The sequence below is a fragment of the Bombus impatiens genome, unplaced genomic scaffold (genome assembly GCF_000188095.3).
Source record: "Bombus impatiens unplaced genomic scaffold, BIMP_2.2 scf_0418, whole genome shotgun sequence".
Classification (NCBI taxonomy): domain Eukaryota; kingdom Metazoa; phylum Arthropoda; class Insecta; order Hymenoptera; family Apidae; genus Bombus; species Bombus impatiens.
The window spans coordinates 2151578-2169857 of NT_176837.1; the positions used below are offsets into that span (position 1 = coordinate 2151578).

Here is an 18280-nt window from a genome sequence, read left to right on the forward strand (position 1 = left end):
TCTTCTCCTTCCTTCATTCCTTCTTTTTCTTCCCTCCTTGCCTCTTCTTGTTTACCATCTTTCTTCTGAAGCCGCGCCGCGTTCTGCACCTCGCGTTTCCTCGCGAGAGGGCCCCGCAAAAGTCTGAGCACTACGTCTTTCGGCCTCACCCTGACAAGAATACACGTTACGCTTGAACAACTAGCTCTTCCTTCCTTCCCATCTCCCCGACCAACCCTCATCTCCCCAACCCCTCGCCATTCTCTGTTTCTTTTGCTCGTTCACCGAGGCTTGCTTTCAATGCACAACGCTCAAGATACACCAAGGTTCCAGACGAACACTCCCGCCCCCTTGTCTTCGAGATTTCGGCCCCGAGTTCGGATTTAAATATCTGAAAACGGGAAAGACGGCCTTTCCCGCTGCCTTTAGTCAAGTCTATCCCCTTTCCTTTTTTCACTTTCTCCTTACCTCCGCTGCTATCGTTTGTTCGCTCAGGTGCACCACGATCGAGGAGCTCCATCCGTCTGTCTTTCTTTCCCCTCCTTCTGGAGAGCGAGCGTCAATTTCCCATCGGACGAGTTGTAAACCTTCACGGTCTTACCGTTAAAAGCCTGGCTCCTTCGCGCTCCACTTTTCCGACCGATTTCTTTTCGTCTTTCATTCCCCTCATTTCCGCTGGAACACCTCGCGCCGTTTACTCGACCATACTCCCCGTGTGTACACGATGAGCCACACGAGGGAGCAAAATTTCAGGAGTCATCAAGATGCGGTTCAACGAGGTTCAACGAGGTTCAACAAAATACGAGGTGTAATTAAGGAATGGAGATGGTAAATGAGGTAAACGACGCATGCAAATTTTATGATATCGTAGAAGAATCTTACTAGAACGAGAACCACAAAAAATATTTGCAAATATTATTAGCTTTCGAATGGAGCATTCATTTATCGAGTTTTACGTTGTTTCATTGTCATAATATGAAATTTTTTATAATCTTTGTAATCTATATGGAAATATCACTAAATAATACGAAATTTAATATATTTGATTAAGTTATATATCCCTATGATTATCTGTCCCACAATCATAGTTATACGTATATAAAATAATTTTTAATTGTCGACGCATATGGAATTCAAATACCCGTGCAAAAATATTTGCACGAAAAATTTTAATCGGCTTGGAAAGCTGAAAATACCGAGAAAGGAGCCAAGTTATTCGATCGAGTAATATTCTGATTATTTTTTAATCTGTCGTTTTTGTAATTTTATTCGACCAACATTTCAATGAACGAACATTAACTTCCCATTCTACATACCTTCCTTCTTTTTTCCCTTTATTGTACTATATTTTTCATAAATCTGAGTTTTAATCAAAACATTTATTAAATTGTTCGGACACCGGTGGAAACATGCAAAATTCGTTAATACTGATGAACCGGCGAGATAAAAAACGGAACAGCGATCGAAATGGTAGGAAATATTTCGATGGCGCGTACTATACGATCATTGAAATAAACATTGCATAAATGACGCGAAACCGTACGACGGCCGTGAGCATTGCGGGTTATAAAACACTGAACATTCGAAAATTTATAATTTCGCACGTCAGCGTGTCGCGGCACGAAACCACAGACAGAAAAGCAGAGGTAAAAAGCGACAGAGAGAAAGAGAGAAAGAAGTACGTCGGGGTGAAAGAGAAGCAGAAAATAATTTTGAGTCGTTGAAACGAAAAAAGAGCTGTTAATTAAGCCAGATCTCAATGAACATGTATTTACCCTGAGCAAACTATAGCCCGTATCAATATTAACTTTAAATATTCCATTTTCTCACAAACATAAATATATAGGTGGTTGCAAAATCGTTCGCGTCTCGAACATGAAAAGACCAGTGCCATTTTGAATTTTTCGCAGCGTCGGTTCGCCCGAGGAAGATTTGCCGTTTTAATATAATTTATCCTATTAATTTCATACACGCGCGGATTGTGTCAGTATTCCCAGGAAATATATTTTAATTACGAAAAAGCTAATTTGCGAACTTTAATATATCATTATTATTAGCGTGTGTAGAAAGAAACGCGCCCTCACCGTTTCGTAACGCTTTTCCTTTGCTTTAAGCCGTAAACGTAAATAATAATTATTCTAATGGGAATAAACCGTGCCTGAAAGGATTGCAACGCTCTTTCGATATTATTTTCCATGGGATTTCTAGTTTTTTAATTCATTTCATTCCATTCGATTCTACGTTTGCGGATATGACGTGTGTTCAAGGTAAACATATATTGGCCAGTGTATGAATAACGCTTGAATATCGTACGAAAAGCAAAGTTTCGTGACTGGAACAAATAATTAAAGGATCATAAAAAGAAGATTTTATCTCGAGGTATTCAAATCACGAAAGATTTTTAGGATAATTTTATACAATTTCATATTTATCGTGAATATAATGAATAGGCTAAATTAATCTAAAATACAATTAATCTAAAACTCGTAAGACATTTCAAAAAGTTTCTCCGCATGAAGAGTGAAACATTAACACGACTATTCTTGTTGTTCCCTATAATCGTATTTTCTATTACAAATGCTTCACGAATGGCCTTTAGCAGCAAGAGAAATTTCCGACAAAATGATTGCTAATTAATATTCCCGTTGGTCAAACAAAATTCTCGGAAACCAATCGATGCTACTTTCTCTCGATCAAATCTCGTTAACAATCCCATTAAGAGCGACGTCTCTCGATTGCACGATCATTCTGGCATTCCCCGAATTATATACACGATCGTTAATAGAATCGACGACACGATAATAATAGCGAAACCCTCGCACTTGCGCGATAATACCAATCTCGGTCTCGAGTTCGACGGTTTGAGGTGGTTAGAAAACGAAGAACGACGGGGGATGGACTCTCATTTTTTGGACGAGCGTCTTTAATTAAGATCTTCCGTCGAAATTTCCCCGGCGTATTCGGTTTCTGGGGTTCCAACGAAAGCGGCCGCAATTCTCGATAAACCGTGCTGAAAGGAAACTCGTTAAAAGCAATCCAGCAGTGATCGAATCGATCGTTTTGCGCCGTTCGTCTGTACGCGGCTAGAAAGCCCGCGGAAGAATGAGGCGAAAGTAAGAGGGTGATACGAGGAAGAAAAAAGAAACAGGGTAGATTAAAAGAGGACGCTTTTCAAGAAGATAGAAACAGAGGGGATAAGCAAGAAACAGAATATTTGTACTCTGTGTGTGGTTATAGGACGAGTGATCCCTGTTTCAGATAAAGCAAGATACAGATATTTGAGACAAGTAATTAACGATAAGTAGTTTGTCCTGCAATTCGTTCAATTTAATTGTGAACAATTTTTATGAACATTTGGAAATAGCCTATTTGACTTGTTTTCAATGGTGTGATAAATGTGTCGTGTAAGTATTTACATCGACAGCTTGTCAACGTTAATTTTTGATGACATAACTTCTACTTATTAAAGAGAAGGTTTGACGAATTAATATTAATATAGTCAGTTGTAATTGCCATAATTCGATAGTTTGTGCATATTATTTATGCTTTATCCGTAAAAGTTACATCGTCGTTTATTTTATCACATTGTTCTTTGTCATATCTCTTCGCTGATTCAAACAACTCTACTGTATAATTATTGGAATTATTTTCTCGTTCTTCATATTTTCTTTTGGTGGACGAAAAGTACACGGTACTTTCTCTTTCTAATGCTATCTCATAATATACATATAACAAGCTCGATTATTCCATGCAAAGTTCAAGACTGAGTCCCAAGATGTTGAAGCTCGTGTGACTCTAATACCTCTACCTTATACTACCTTGAAGGTTAACCATTTGCGAGGACAGTCGGGCGAATGATTTAATTAAAAAGCTTGAACGTAATATACGGAGACATTCTTTGTCTCGATTCACAATTTTCAAGACGTCGAAATCGGCCGACGAAAAAGAGGGAAACAAGAAAGAAAGAAAGAACAGAGTGTCGTCTGGTAGGAGACGATTTCTGTGATCGTCTCGAGTTAGGTAAGAAATGGGCCAACGAGCGTGAAAGGAAACGGAAGAAAATTAACGAAAAACAGAAGGACGGCGAGGAGCAAAGTACCGAGAGCAGAAGAGAAATCAGACGTTGGGAAGGACGTGGAAAGTTGGCTAGAAAATCAGGATGAAAAGAGGAAGTAGTGGGACAAGTAGTGCGGATCGCGCGGCAGATAGCAGACGTAGAAAGTGAACGTGGCTGGCAGGACGCAAAGGGTAGATAATTAGACAAGAAACACAGACTCGTTGCCTTTCTCTCTCGTCACCTAGAGTTTCTTCCAGCCATTTCGACTTTCTCTTTTCGCTCGAGCCCGTATCCTCCTTAATTAAATATAAACGCCGGCTTACCTCTGCTTCTCAAACCTCACCGCCTGAGCCCGTCGTTTCATCCCCGTTTCTCCACCATTCTCTTTCTACTTCTTCTTCTTCTTTCCCCTTTCTTTCTGTTCTTCTCTCCTGTTCCCAAAAGTACACCGTTAAGCCAACGTTTCTCGTTCGCGAGATACTCTCTCGCGTGCGCGTATGTACTTTCAGCTGTTTGCACAAATTCAGCCCGTGTGCATGAACACGGTCCCGTACACCTCTGCAAACGCGTGTACGCGTGCAACGAAGGGTAACACTTAGGGAGGCGTAGAGTACACGCGTGCACATACACGTTCGAGTACATACGTGTACATACGTATGTATATATATATATATATATACGTATGTGAGATATACACAACGCGGTTCTATCGCCACGCAATTACGAGAGGAACCAAGCACGTTTGCGTAGGTCACACGTGGGACAGAGAGGTTCACCCGCTCTTCTCTCTCGCCTGGGCGACTAATACGCGAGACTGATGCGATGCTTGGCGATACGGCCGTGGGACAAGGAAGGGTTATAATCGTTTTAAACGATCGCGCCAGGCCTGATTAAGGATCGTCGATCCTCTTAGCACGCCGCCGATGGTGCGACCCGCGGGCTTACGGTGTTTAGGCGAAATTCCCAAGCCCTACGCTATTTAGTTTGTTTTATTATAAGATGTTTCCAGCCACGACACTGAGGTTCCTGAAAGCGCGGTAATAAAGTATGATTTAGGAATTTTATTACCGCGTTTGCTTTACGAAGAATATGGGGAAATCAATGGATTTATTCTGTTCAAAGAAGGCGATTTATCGTGTCATCTTCATTTGTACGCGTACTCTTCTAGTTTTCTACAGTTTTTACAAAATAATTCATTTTGTTAAAATTGTTTGTTGTAAAATCTTTATCACAGTATTATACGAATAATGTAACGTTTATTTAGTACGCATATTATCCATTTGTATGTTATACATCTTACATGTGCGCTAGTGTGTGTTTTCCAATATATGAGAAACGTATTGATCCCGTACACAGATTTGTAAATATACAATAAGTATATAACGAATATATTATTGTAAAACAAAAAGATGCAAATTTACATTCGTATGTTTATAATATTTTTTTATTACTTCTAATAGCAAACCTTCTACCATTAAAAGGACTTGTAGTAGTAATGAATTTCCTCATACATGTCCCTTAGATTTTTAAATAAAAATGTAAACTTACCTAGTTAAATTTCTGAAATTATCATGCTTAGAATCTTTGTTATTCAATATCATACTTGGACTCACACATGCATGGATATCGAAGCGTGTAATTACGAGTTATTACGCTTCGTAATATCGTCAAATTTTGTAGTTGACTCGGTAGTTACTAATATCTTATACCTACGAGGTGAAAATTTATACACCTGACTATTACGGCTGACGTTATTTATCTTGGAATTATTGTAAAATGTACTATTGCTATAATTATTTTCAGATAATCTAGAATGAAACCTATTAGATATATTCTTATTCTCTGCGATACTATTCTGCATCTTAAGGTTTAGAGTGTAACCGTTGTTTGATTTACGATCAAAATTAATTGTATTATTCATAAACTTATTAGCAAATGCATTATCACTAGATGTCGTACGTTCTCTGTTCCAATTTAAAGTATAAGGCCATCTTTTCTCAAACGAAGATTCATTTTTGTTTTCTTTACTGCGAAGAGGGTGCAGACGGCCTGCCGCTCCGAATCCTGGGAAGCCATTTCTCGTTTCCTGTAGTTGATGCTCCTCTTCTTGTCGACTCAACTTTTCTAAAATAAAATACAATAATTCCATAAAATTAGTCGCTTCTATTTCCGCTTATTCTTTAACAAGCAGAACAATTTCCAAAATAATTTCTGGATTACCTGTTGATGTCAGAGGTTCTAGAAAACTTTCAATAGATCTCCTGTTATTGTTCAAAGAATCAAATATCCTTCGTAATATTCTCTGATAAGCAGTTTTATTCCGACCAGCCGCGTTCAAAACATTCGATACCGCAGAGTTCATCAAACTCGTATTCGTCGATCCGTCAGCAGGCACTACGTGTACCAAGTGTTTCTGTCCCATCTGATCAGTACCCAGAATCAACTTTGGTATCGATTGCCTCACCTTGCTCCCATTTTCCCTCGATCTGGCATCCTTCGAAGATCCACTCACATTTTCCTTTAATGCAACACCCTTCGAGGATTCGCTCAAATTTTCCCTCGATCCAACATCCTTCGAAGATCCGTTGAAATTTTCTTTCTCGCTAGCAACCTTCAACTCTGGACGTTGTCTTTTGACATTTCTCAACTCATTCCTCTTCTCGCCATTTATTCCTGCATCATCCTTTTTCGGCATCGCGCTTGTGCTCTCCGAAGTCTCTTCAACATCACTTTCATTACGTTTCTTAGAAATAATATCGTCAGTCGAGTTTCCAACAATACGTTTCTGAGGCAACGAATTCCTATCAACGTACGACCAAAAGTTTCCAAATTTTCTCTGACCGGAAGAATCGTTTTCTACGGCGACGTAAGCAGCGCCGTCGCTATGATAGCTATGCTTATCGTTCATGTAGATATCCTGCTCGCCTTCTGACGTCACGTAGACGTACGTTTGCGGCCACAGGCTCCTCGTGTGGTAGCTACCGTCTACCTGCGGTAAGATCGTCAGCTGAAGATCGTGTCTTGCGGCGCCGTGTGAAGAGGTTCTCTTGATTCTCCGCAGCACCCACTTGACCGTAGGGTGCGTGTGGTCGATACACACGCCGCATTCGACGCATCCTTGTTGACAGAACAGCCAGTGGCCGCTCGGCAGTTGGTAAACGTCGCCACGCGACAAGACGACGTTGGCCACGTCGTTCGAGACGATGGGAAACGGGCCGCCATAAAATGGCGCCTCCAACAGACGTCTGTACAGCTGGTGGTTTCCTGATGGCGATGGCGAGATCGTCTTGAACACGAACTCTCGGAGAATATACTCCCAATAGGATGGCGTGTTAAATGATTGACTTGATGCAGAGGCATGACGCTTTCCGGAATGATGTTTCGACTGCTCTGGATTTTGTTTTGACGGTGTCTGAATAGCCGCGAAGATTAGCGAGAGCTGTGCGAAAAATTATAGATATTAAGGATAGTTGATTCGTAGATGATAAATTCTCGAAGATATGCAACTTTGATAGAGTAAATATCTAGTTTGAGGTTTGGATGGAATATCTAGAAGAATTGGATATTTTTTACACGAAGTATTTAACAGAAAGGAATATTCTATCAATGTGATTGTATTTAGAAGCATCATTTTTCGGAAATGAAATATTTGCGGGAATCGAGTATTTTTCATAAGGTGGTTGGGAAAGTTGGATATTTTATTGGAATATAGTATTCGCACAGAATTAATATTTTTATACTGCATATCGTATTTATAAGAATTATTTTTTGAGAATTCAGTTTTTGGGAAGATTGAGTAAGTAAGTATTGAGATTTTTAAGGAAAAGTACTTGGGAGAATTGGATATATCTCAGAGATGAAGTAATTGGAAAAACTAAGAAACTTTGTGGTTTGTAAGTTTCGGAATATTACGGGAGTTTCGTACAAATAGGAAAAAGAATTGCACGTGGTTAGCAGAAAATGTAAAGTAGAACGAATAATGACAAAATTGATAAAGAAGTAAGAATTTATAGGAAGAACTCAGGGTACTTCAAATATAACGGCTATCGTTAATCAAAAAGAGTGAAACCTAATATCCTTGTAGTTGAAATGTTCGCAATATCATTCTCAGAAGAAGTATTTCCACAAGAAAAATATCAATTGAATTATTGATTTTCACTCACCATCACCATTGAGACAAGGTTCCACTTTGTCGGATTCATGTTTCCCTCCCTCTAATCACACTGACACTGGAAACGCAGCAAAAAGTGTAAAGTTAAAGAGAATTCATGATGCACAAGGGTCGGTGTAACGTGTCCAGCACCTGGTGGGCGACTGAATCATACAAAAATCATGACCAGTTTCTGATATTGAACATATGTTGGAGATTCTACTATGGATACCGAGCTACTGTCTAAGAAAACCGAGATTATCTTCGATTAGACATTCGATCCGCTAATCGAACAATATTATTCAAACATACCGGTCAGGTCAGATTTATCGCGTGTAACTTAAGGATACGATGTGTCGAATATATTTAAAAGATTATACTTGTCAAAGACTATACTCGTCAAACAGTCGGCATTATTTTATTCGATGATATAAATATAAATGTAAAATAAATACATTCTTTCTTAATGATGGAGGCAACAAGTTCTTCTGAATGTAAAAATGAGAATTTATTGTTTGCGAGTGTTTAGTTCAAAATACAAATGATATATTCGCGAAAGAATGAAATAAAAGAGGAGAAAGGATATCTAGAAACGTCACTTATTCTTCTGAAAAATCAAGCTTTTATTACTTTACTATCGAACGTGATATTGTTTTCGTCTTATTAATATCTCGATGAATTATTCTCGCTTCACATAAATTTTCATTTTCAATTATTTTATACAATAAATATAAATTTAGTAGCCTGAAAATAACGATATAATAGTGATTATAATGCTTGTTATAGCCATGATATAAACTTCGATTAATGTCGAAAGTTCTCGAAAGTTCCATAGAACAGCATACTACCGATAAAACAGAATTAATCGTTTTCCGTATCGGCGATATAAATAGTGGCGATCGATGCACGCGTTGACCATATCGGATAGGTATTGCAAACGATCGACAATGTCATACGGTATGTCAGGTAAAATATGTACGTCGCGAACTAATCTGCGTTTTGATCGTGAATTTGTTTCTATTCCGCGATAGGGAACCACCTGTCACGTACGGTCAGATAAACGGTTTTACTATGCAAAGAATGGAACACGATGAATTATTGTTTCATTAATACGACACGCTGGTAACGCAACACATGACAGAAGTTATTGTGAACAGACGCGTTAATATTAAAAGCGAATGGTTGTTGCATTTTTCACGGTGACAAACGTTTCTTTGTTTTGGTTTTCTAGCACACCAGGCGTTCCACTTTTCGATGATGAATCGTATGGCCGGTACTTCAGGAAATTTTTAATACGAGAATAAATATTCTATGTATATAATCGATATTATAAGAAATACCAGAAAATAAAGTAACTAAAAGTTAAAAGTTAACTTTTTATTGTTTATTCTTTAATAGGAATTAACCTATATCTTATGAAATATTTATTCACCGTCGTTGGTGTAATAAGTTTTATGAAGTATTTTGAGAATTCTTCTTAATCTAAAGAATGTTACCTAATATAGGAGAATGTCCACAAACCGTAGCTTAAAATTTCTTTAATTTTTATTAAAATTTATTTCGTCGACGTTTCAGGCTAGAGTTTCAATTAAGGGGGATTTTATAATGGTTGCAAATTTTCGAATTTAAAATAAGAGGTGGTAATTTCGACTACAAGAGGGCGATACTTGTCGACAATACCCGTGGCGCTATCTTTAGTTCATTCACGGAAGCTAAGGGTTGAAAGTATAAAGTCTGGAATATCTGTGATTTAACAAAGATAAATGTGCCTGTGTTAGTGTTTTATACGTTACACAAATTTATAAATTCGATATATTTATTAAAATTACTATACTAAATATTTTAGGATAAGATACGCGCTTTTTATTCCGCAGTTCAAAGATTTGCAAGTTTCTTTACCATTTCAGTATCCCTTCGAGTGTTACCGATTCATCATCAAATTATATCACAGTTGCAAACGAAAATAATTTAGGGGAAAGTAATACGAAATAAATTCACAACTCTTTTTCTAGATTGATTGAGGAATGGATGTAGAGAAAAAAATAGACGATAAGAAATGAAAGAATTAGATGAAAAGGAAATAAAAAAGAAGAGTAAAAGTAGAGGGTTCTTAATATCTATCTTTGTCAAATTTCAGAGTTGCAACAATGAATTGACGTCTATTTAATTACAACTCTATGTTGCCATAATACAACCACTCGTCTAAGATTTTTACTATTCTACTAGAACTATTTACCATATATTGTAATAAATACCATTCGTATCTCATCTGTGTCCATGATACTACAGTCGAATAAAAGAATACCGATGACTTGCCAAAATGATATGTCCGCCTGACATTCGAGATATAGAATTGCAAGAAAGGTTACCGTAAAATCAGAAGTTCTTATTATTATGTTTTTTTTAAATAAACACTTTGGAAAATTGTTGAAGTGAAGAAGAATGTCGGCAAAAGTCGCGAAATCGCCTACGTCACCTCCTGCCGCTAAGGAAGTGGACAGTCTGCAGGTTTCTTTACCGCAAATGTTGGATCTTGCATTGGGAACTCCGGAAGTAAAAAGAATTTATCTTCGATCTTTCACGCAAATAGAACACGATAATTCACGAAATGAGGTATAAGAAATACTTTAACGACAGGTACGTCGTTTTACGTTCGCGTCTAGGTTGGAGCGGTAAATTTAAATATCCTCCACAACTTCCTTCATATTTTACTGCATCGGATAAATTTAGGATCGACCAAGGTTGAGTATCGTGGCGACGATGCTAATCGAATCAAGGTAAAATACTGTGTGTATTGTGGTTTTGCTTAATTTTTGGAAAATATAATAAAGCTATAAATAGTGAAATTTAATAAAATGCAACGAAAGGTTAAATAATATGTATTTCTAGACGATGGTAAGTTCCCTAAAAGCAGGTCCCTCGCTTTACCTTCAAGAGTACAATATTATCGATGATTCCAGTGACGTGAAGCAACAAGTTCGTAGTACCGACGCTGTAAGTGTAAAAGTGGATGTAGTCAGTGATGGTAAGAAGATATTCTGATAATTGTAAGCGATGCACTAGTTTTGATATTGTTATTTTTATATTAAATTAACGATACAATTGTACATGCTTTCGTTATCGTAATAATTTCATACTTTTCGTTATAAAATCTGAGGCGAGAGAAAGACCTGCGAGTGTTCCAGTTACAAAACGTGAAAAGTTTGAAAGCGAGCTAGGTATCTATGTAAGAAAATAATGTTTTATAACAAAATAATATTTCTGTAATACACGCAAAATAAGATAGATATTAGAAGAACGTGGTTATATCAGTGAAATCCCAAGCAAACCTGCACAAGAATGCAAGGAACAGAATATTAAAAAATTACCAAATTCAATTCAGTATTTCAAGGTTATTTCAAAAATTCAACTATTGTTAATTAATGCTGGTAACGAATTATTTAGTCAAAAGTGGAGCATCCCAAGACGCGGTGGATTTAAAAGAGACAACAGGTGTCAGAAAACAAGTTGGTCCTGGGAAAGAAGGCAAATGCGAAACTGTTATCTTTGTAGAACCGATTGTTGATGGTGCAACCCCTACAGCTTTAGGTTTCAAACGACTCGAAAAAAATGTAATAAAAGTTTATCTTCTACTTACCATATCACTCCATATGTTTTTGCCATATATATATTTTTTCTATTTATTTTCGTCGAGAGAAAAATATTAGGTGTAAAATTATATGATAAGATTCTAATTAAAATATTTATATAGGTTAACGAACTTCAACAACGGTTTCAAGCATTGGAAGAGTTAGCAACGACTCCAGAGCTTATCGAACGACTGAAAGGTAAAATCACCGATCCCCTGACCGACGTTTGGCAAATTATCAGCATTACCAAAAGATTGGACGCCAGTGAACAAGGTATTGATAAGGTATAACTTGATTCCTTCAATCGTTACTTAATCTCACAATGAGGAAACTTATCGATATCTCGGTTGTCTATTATTTAGCCGTAAACTACTGCGTACGTACTCGTAATTTAATAGTATTTAGAAACACATAAAAGATGTGGTAATACAAGAAACACATAAAAGCAGGGATGTCATAAACAATCCAGTAATGATTAATAATTTGTATTTTGGTAATATAGATCTTTCAATTTAAATAAAACTATTTAGTTGTATTTATATATATTATATATATTATAGTCTACTTAACTTCCGATATAGTAAAACTACAGAAAATGCTCTGCTTCCAGTTGACAAAAATGGTGCAAGATGTGATGAAGGGCGACACAACACTCGCCACGGAAGACACGTCGAAGCTCGAAGAAAGACTAGTGAATTTAGAAAACGCTTTAAACAATTTGGATCACGTCGTTCAGAATTTACAATTAATCTCTGACGATGGAGAGGTTGAGGCGATAAAAAAACCTGTAACGACCGGGGAAGAAGAAGAAGAAGCTCAGCTTGTACAGGAAGAAAAGCAACCCGTTAGACGAATTACATTAAGCGAAATTCTAGGCGAAATAGACATAAGAAAAATGCACCAGGACGTGGGCAACTTGCAAATGGAAGTTAGCCAAATGAAAAATCAACTGAAAGATTTGAACGAAAAGATTGACAAAACAAAAACTGGTAATGAATCATAAGTATCGTAATTAAATAATTAGTTATAGGGAATTAATGAATCTTATCAATACTTACTATTTCTTACATTTTAACTGTCCCTGTTGAAGTATTCTTTGATATATTTACGGTCATCTTCTTTAATAATTTCTTACCCATCTTCATTTTTAATCTAAACTTGGAACTACGCTTAATTTAAGCCTAAGATCGAAAGTTTGCAATCATTACACTATCCAAAGTTCACTATGATTGTTGAAATTTCTGTGATATTCTAGTCTATGTTTATTAACTTACTTTATAATTACATTCGACTTGTGAAAAGGAGACAAAATACTTTTAAGAATTTAAGGAACATTTCTTTTAAAACATTCTGAGAATGAAAGAATTATTAGAATGATCAATTAAATTAAGGTATCTCAAAAAACTTATTCTGCAATTATTAGCAGCAACAAATGGAAAACTTGATAAATATTACAAACTTGATAAACAAAAACTTGATAAATATTAGATCTAATACATGAACGTTCACTAATATTGAATCACTGAAAGTCATCATTTTCAGTTTCCAATAAAATTCGACCTTACACGCTTTTAATAATCAATATTTGATATTTAAAGTTATATATCAATTAATTTCTCAGAGATAAATTATCGATTTTTATACACGTCCATGTAGAACTGACCAAAGAGATAGAAGCAAAACAACTGACTACGCAAAAGGAAGGAAATCCGGTCGAAAGAACACAGAAAGAGGAAACAGAGGAAACGACGAAGGAAATAACGACACCACGTAAAAACACACCTTCAGAACTACGCACTCAGGTTGAAAATCCGAAGGGAATGATAGATTCAGAAGAATTGCAAGACATGAGAAAACGCATTTCAAAATTAGAAAAGGACGTGATTACCATATCTGATAAAGTGGACAAAGTACAAGTGACTGGTGTCGCAGGCGCCACTAATATCGACAATTTATTCTCTAAGTATAACGAGGTTCAAGCTGAAATGGAGAAATTGAATCAAACCGCGGATCGTCTGATCGATGATCGTGAAACTCGCGAAATGCATCTTAATGTTAGTATATTATTCATCGTATTTATATTCATCGTTATATTCATTCTATATCGTTCAATATATAATTAATCCCCCTCTTTATCGTGGATTATTTAGTTAATATTTCTCCTCCTTATTATTGCACATATTGTTCTACTCCTCATTTAGGCGCTGTTAGAACAAGTGGAACTTTTGAAAACCATTAAAGCCGATAGAGAAGACCTCGAAGAAGCTCTTGCCGATAAAGCTGATGCTCAGGCGATACATAGAAAGGTCTGCACATGTATATTTACCAAAAAATCAGAGGAAACTAAATAGCAATCTTTCTGTGGTATTTATTCCTCAGGTTTCTTACGATCAATTCGATGCAGCTTGCGATGATCTCGCACACGGTCTCGAAGACGCGATCAATAAATTGGGACAGCAAGAAGAGATCTGGCAACAAGCTCTGGATGAAGTACAAAAGGAGATCGAGGGAAAAGTTGATAAAATGGAGATTTCTCCGCTGAAGGATTTCGTGAATCATCGACTGAAATCTCTTCAAGATAAGTTGAAGAGAGTGGCGGAAGCGAGACAAGATATCGAAGCTGCCGGAACCAAAAAAATGCTTAGGTAAAGTTACAGCAATCCTTCAACAGTATATGTATATTTATATTGTTCTAAATTTTGTATCTCAAGTAACTGAGTTCATCGCGCAATATCCAATGATAATTAGATATACGCTCGATGACATTTTGTATGTGTTATTAGGGACGTTCAATGCATATCTTGCGACAAGGATGTGGTCATGAGAATGGATCCTCCCCACAAATTTAAAGTTGAAACATTACCATGCACCACAAGCATGAAGCCGTACCTGACCTATGAATTGGATCAGGTTAGAAAGCAACACAGAAGGTTACCTCATAGTAGAAATATGATTCAATTTGAAGCAGCCATGCAGGAGGAGGCAAAGAAGCAGAAGAGCGCAAGAGCGGACACGCTTGTGAAGACTCCTAGGTACGTAACTAATATTGAGATGTACATCTTTTTTTTAAAGATTCAGAACAATATATTCGCTTTGGACTTCTGAGCAAATTTAAAAGAAACGTTTAAATATAAAAAAATATACTTTTAATCTCAGTACCGCTAAAGAAGTTAAATTATCCTTTCTGTTAATTTATAAATTGCCTTCGATTTTTGCTAAATTGATGACGTCGGGAGAATAAATGCAATGATCCATTATTATCAGTGATTGACATGTTAACCAAGTCATTTTTTAATTAGAAACTTACATAATGATAAACTTGAAAATTAGTAGGGACAAACTAATTTCTATTGGAACGATCTTAGTTCTTGTAAGTAATTACTTATTTTCAATGAAAATAACACAAAGGATAAAAGGCTGAGGAATCCATAAGCTTAAAAATTATTACATGTAAGTAATTAGAAATTCAAATGACGAATTAGTATACTCTGATCGATTAACGAGTTGAGCTTAGAAATCTTTAAAATAAATGAACGTCTAACTATATTTATCTTATTAAATTATTATATGTTTCTAGCTAAAAAAAGGACTAATTTTATTCGAGACATATGTTTAAATGTTAGAGATCATCTGTGCAATCGATACTGCGGTGGAAGCCACACGATTACCACTCCTCAGCAAAGAGTAATGCGAGTGGGCCATTTCCTCACTGAGTGGGGACCGGAAATAATTCAGCTGACGGAAGGGATGATAAAGGGAACGGACGGTAAGATGTATAAAGGTCGGCGAATGCCAGATAAAATCGATGTCTGCGGACCTACATATTGCGACGAGCGTGGCGACGAACTTCGATCATCGGTAATTATTCGTTTTCCCCACGTATTTTTCAGCTTCGAAATTAACAAAGGTAATTGTATTTCAGGATAGACAATCGATAACTACTATACCATCCTTGCGAAAGCCTGACAAGCAAACTTCCACTGTTTCAAGTACGTTGAACATGAACCAATTTTTTCTTGCTCTTTGTAATTACCTAAATACATATCATTTAATTAAACAAAAATAATGTTTGGAATTTTCTATGCTTCTATATAAGATTCAGGGTATAATTTTCTATTGTTTATTTTTATTTTTATTTCATTATGAATTTTTGTAATAACGAGACAAACCAAAAATTGAAGGGTACAATTTACATTACAACATACATTTTAAAGAAACTATTTTATAGAAACTTATTAGTACAATTTTAACAGGAAAACGATCGTCGAGGAGACAATCTCGAGAAATAACTAAGGAAGTGATAGAAGAGGTAAATAAGTCGAAAAGCTTAAACACGGAATTGAAATGATACGTAAATTGTTTATGTTCTATTCGTAGCTTGCAGAGACACCGAGAACAGAGACAGAAGATCAATCTGACAGATCTGCCAGTGCACCGATGGATACAGTTGAACCTGCAAATCATGTTGTTCAATACATAGAAGAAGAAGAACTGGGAGAACAAGATTAAATGAGATTCTAATTATTCACTGTAAAGTATTCTAAATATTTTTATGAAGTGCTTGTTCTAAGGTCTTATATCTGGTTCAGTGAATAATATAATACAATATATTACATACACAGAAATATTATAAAATTAATCTAAAATTCATAATATTTATTTGCAATTTGTTATTATATTTTTATCTACATTATTGAGAATATAAGTTTATTTTGATATCATCTTACTAAAATTACGTTACTGAGGATAATTAAGAATAACTGAGGATCGACAGGACAAAGAAAAACGAGGAACGTTATTTTATTAAATGTTTTATTATTAAGAGGGAATTTCGGAGTACACAAGACTATCTAGTGAAGTCGATTTGGAACATCGGTGGTCTGTCATGCTAAAACAAAAATACCGAATCGCACCACGCATCGCGGCGACCACACTAGATCGCTGTTTCGTTTATTGCACATCACACCGTTCGAATACCGTTTACATTAAGAGTGTACACAGCGCTCGAATCGTGTCTATATAATATCGGATTTTGTTTCCTGTTTCCCTTTTCCATTACTTCCGATCTGACGTTCGATTGCACCTTCTATAAACGACTATGCGCTAGTGTTTTCTGGTAATAGTAATAGAATATTTATGTATACGTATAATGATGTATACATTGGAGCTAAATGCTACTTCATATAAATTTCAAGGTACAGGAAGTATCTACAAGTTAGTATCTACCACATAATTTTTACGACTGCCTTGTTCATACGTCACATTTTTTTTTGTTTTGTTCATTTTGGTGAATGGCGTTTTACTCTACGTTTCTCTAATACCTAACAATAATAAGATTACCATGGATACTCACTATGATCTTACTATTAAATCAAGGGTATACACGGAACCATGACAGTAAGATCATTGACTTATAACGACACAATGCAATAAATAGAACGCCAAATAAATATATACGTACAGATAGATTATACCTTTTTTCCCATAATCATCCGTCAAGGGCGGGGGACAATATAATGTTCTTAAATATTAACATGGATATGCATTATCGATTACAGTTAATAATACTGGCAGCTTAAAATACAACGTGTATGCATTACACTCAACCTAATCAAAAGGATACGGTAGAGAGTGCCAAATACAACGTTGGTGAGGTGTCAACTTAACGTGAATAATTCTAAACAAATACACTATGACTAGTATCACGTTCACGCGTGATTTCCACTGAAATCATAGGAATAGAACGTATCCATCTACAGTCAAACAATATCTATCGAAATTAGTTGCAATTCTACCGACTAAAATCTTTTTATGGCACTTGCCTACGTATGATGTGGATTCTACGTTTTTTCTAAACGATGACAAATACGTAAAATATTTAGTTACATGCCATTTGGCTTAACCAAATGACCAACAGAAAACTCGCTCACAACCGTTTGCGAATCGAATCCTTACCTCGAAATAATTATTGTAACACCACGGACGTCTCTTCGTGTCGCGCCTAATTACGCATCGTTGCTGATTACCCAATTACAATAGCGACTTAATTAGTTACCATTATCGTTAATCGTTATTACTATTACGCTATCATTATCCATTATCAATAGTATTATTATCGTTATTATAATCGTACGTACGACAATATTGCACACAGCGACCAACAGACATGGATAAAGGGAACTAAGTAACAGATCACAGGTGAAACTAGGCTATCTCTGTAACAAATTCATATCACATGAAAAAATATGTATCGGTTGCCTCCTCTCACAAAAATCTCCCAAAAATAAGAGACTGTCGGACGGATGACTCGAGTGACGAGCCATCAATTGTTCGGACTGGCTGACCTCGATCATCTTTACTCACTTCCATCTTTCTCGCCTTTTCTTTCTCACCGTACGCTCTTCTATCGGTCAACCCGGACGAAAAAATATTATCATTATCATTATGTTTCACGTCCATTCTCTT

The 18280-nt window shown here is 36.3% G+C and overlaps 2 protein-coding genes across 3 annotated transcripts; one reads left to right on the forward strand and one right to left on the reverse strand.

Annotated features, from left to right (window-relative positions):
- Positions 1-5145: 5145 nt before the first annotated feature.
- On the reverse strand, positions 5146-8337 carry LOC100746738 (asparagine-rich protein-like). Of its 2 annotated transcripts, XM_033321287.1 has the most exons (4): positions 8200-8337; positions 6257-7475; positions 5823-6160; positions 5149-5777 (listed from the first exon to the last, which is right to left on the reverse strand). In XM_033321287.1, the coding sequence occupies exons 1-4, from the start codon at positions 8236-8238 to the stop codon at positions 5676-5678; spliced, it is 1698 nt and encodes a 565-aa protein (XP_033177178.1). In that variant the 5' UTR covers positions 8239-8337; the 3' UTR covers positions 5149-5675. The 2 variants fall into 2 exon arrangements, with proteins under 2 accessions (XP_024224106.1, XP_033177178.1); XM_024368338.2 differs by having other exon boundaries at positions 5146-6160.
- A 2450-nt stretch (positions 8338-10787) lies between these two features.
- On the forward strand, positions 10788-16459 carry LOC100746858 (glutamine-rich protein 2-like). Its single transcript, XM_033321238.1, has 13 exons — positions 10788-10963; positions 11076-11211; positions 11631-11797; positions 11938-12099; positions 12426-12804; positions 13472-13869; positions 14017-14121; positions 14195-14460; positions 14599-14847; positions 15439-15673; positions 15738-15804; positions 16069-16124; positions 16193-16459. Exons 2-13 carry the CDS (start codon positions 11079-11081, stop codon positions 16322-16324), a joined length of 2349 nt encoding a protein of 782 aa, XP_033177129.1. The 5' UTR covers positions 10788-10963; positions 11076-11078; the 3' UTR covers positions 16325-16459.
- Positions 16460-18280: the final 1821 nt, after the last annotated feature.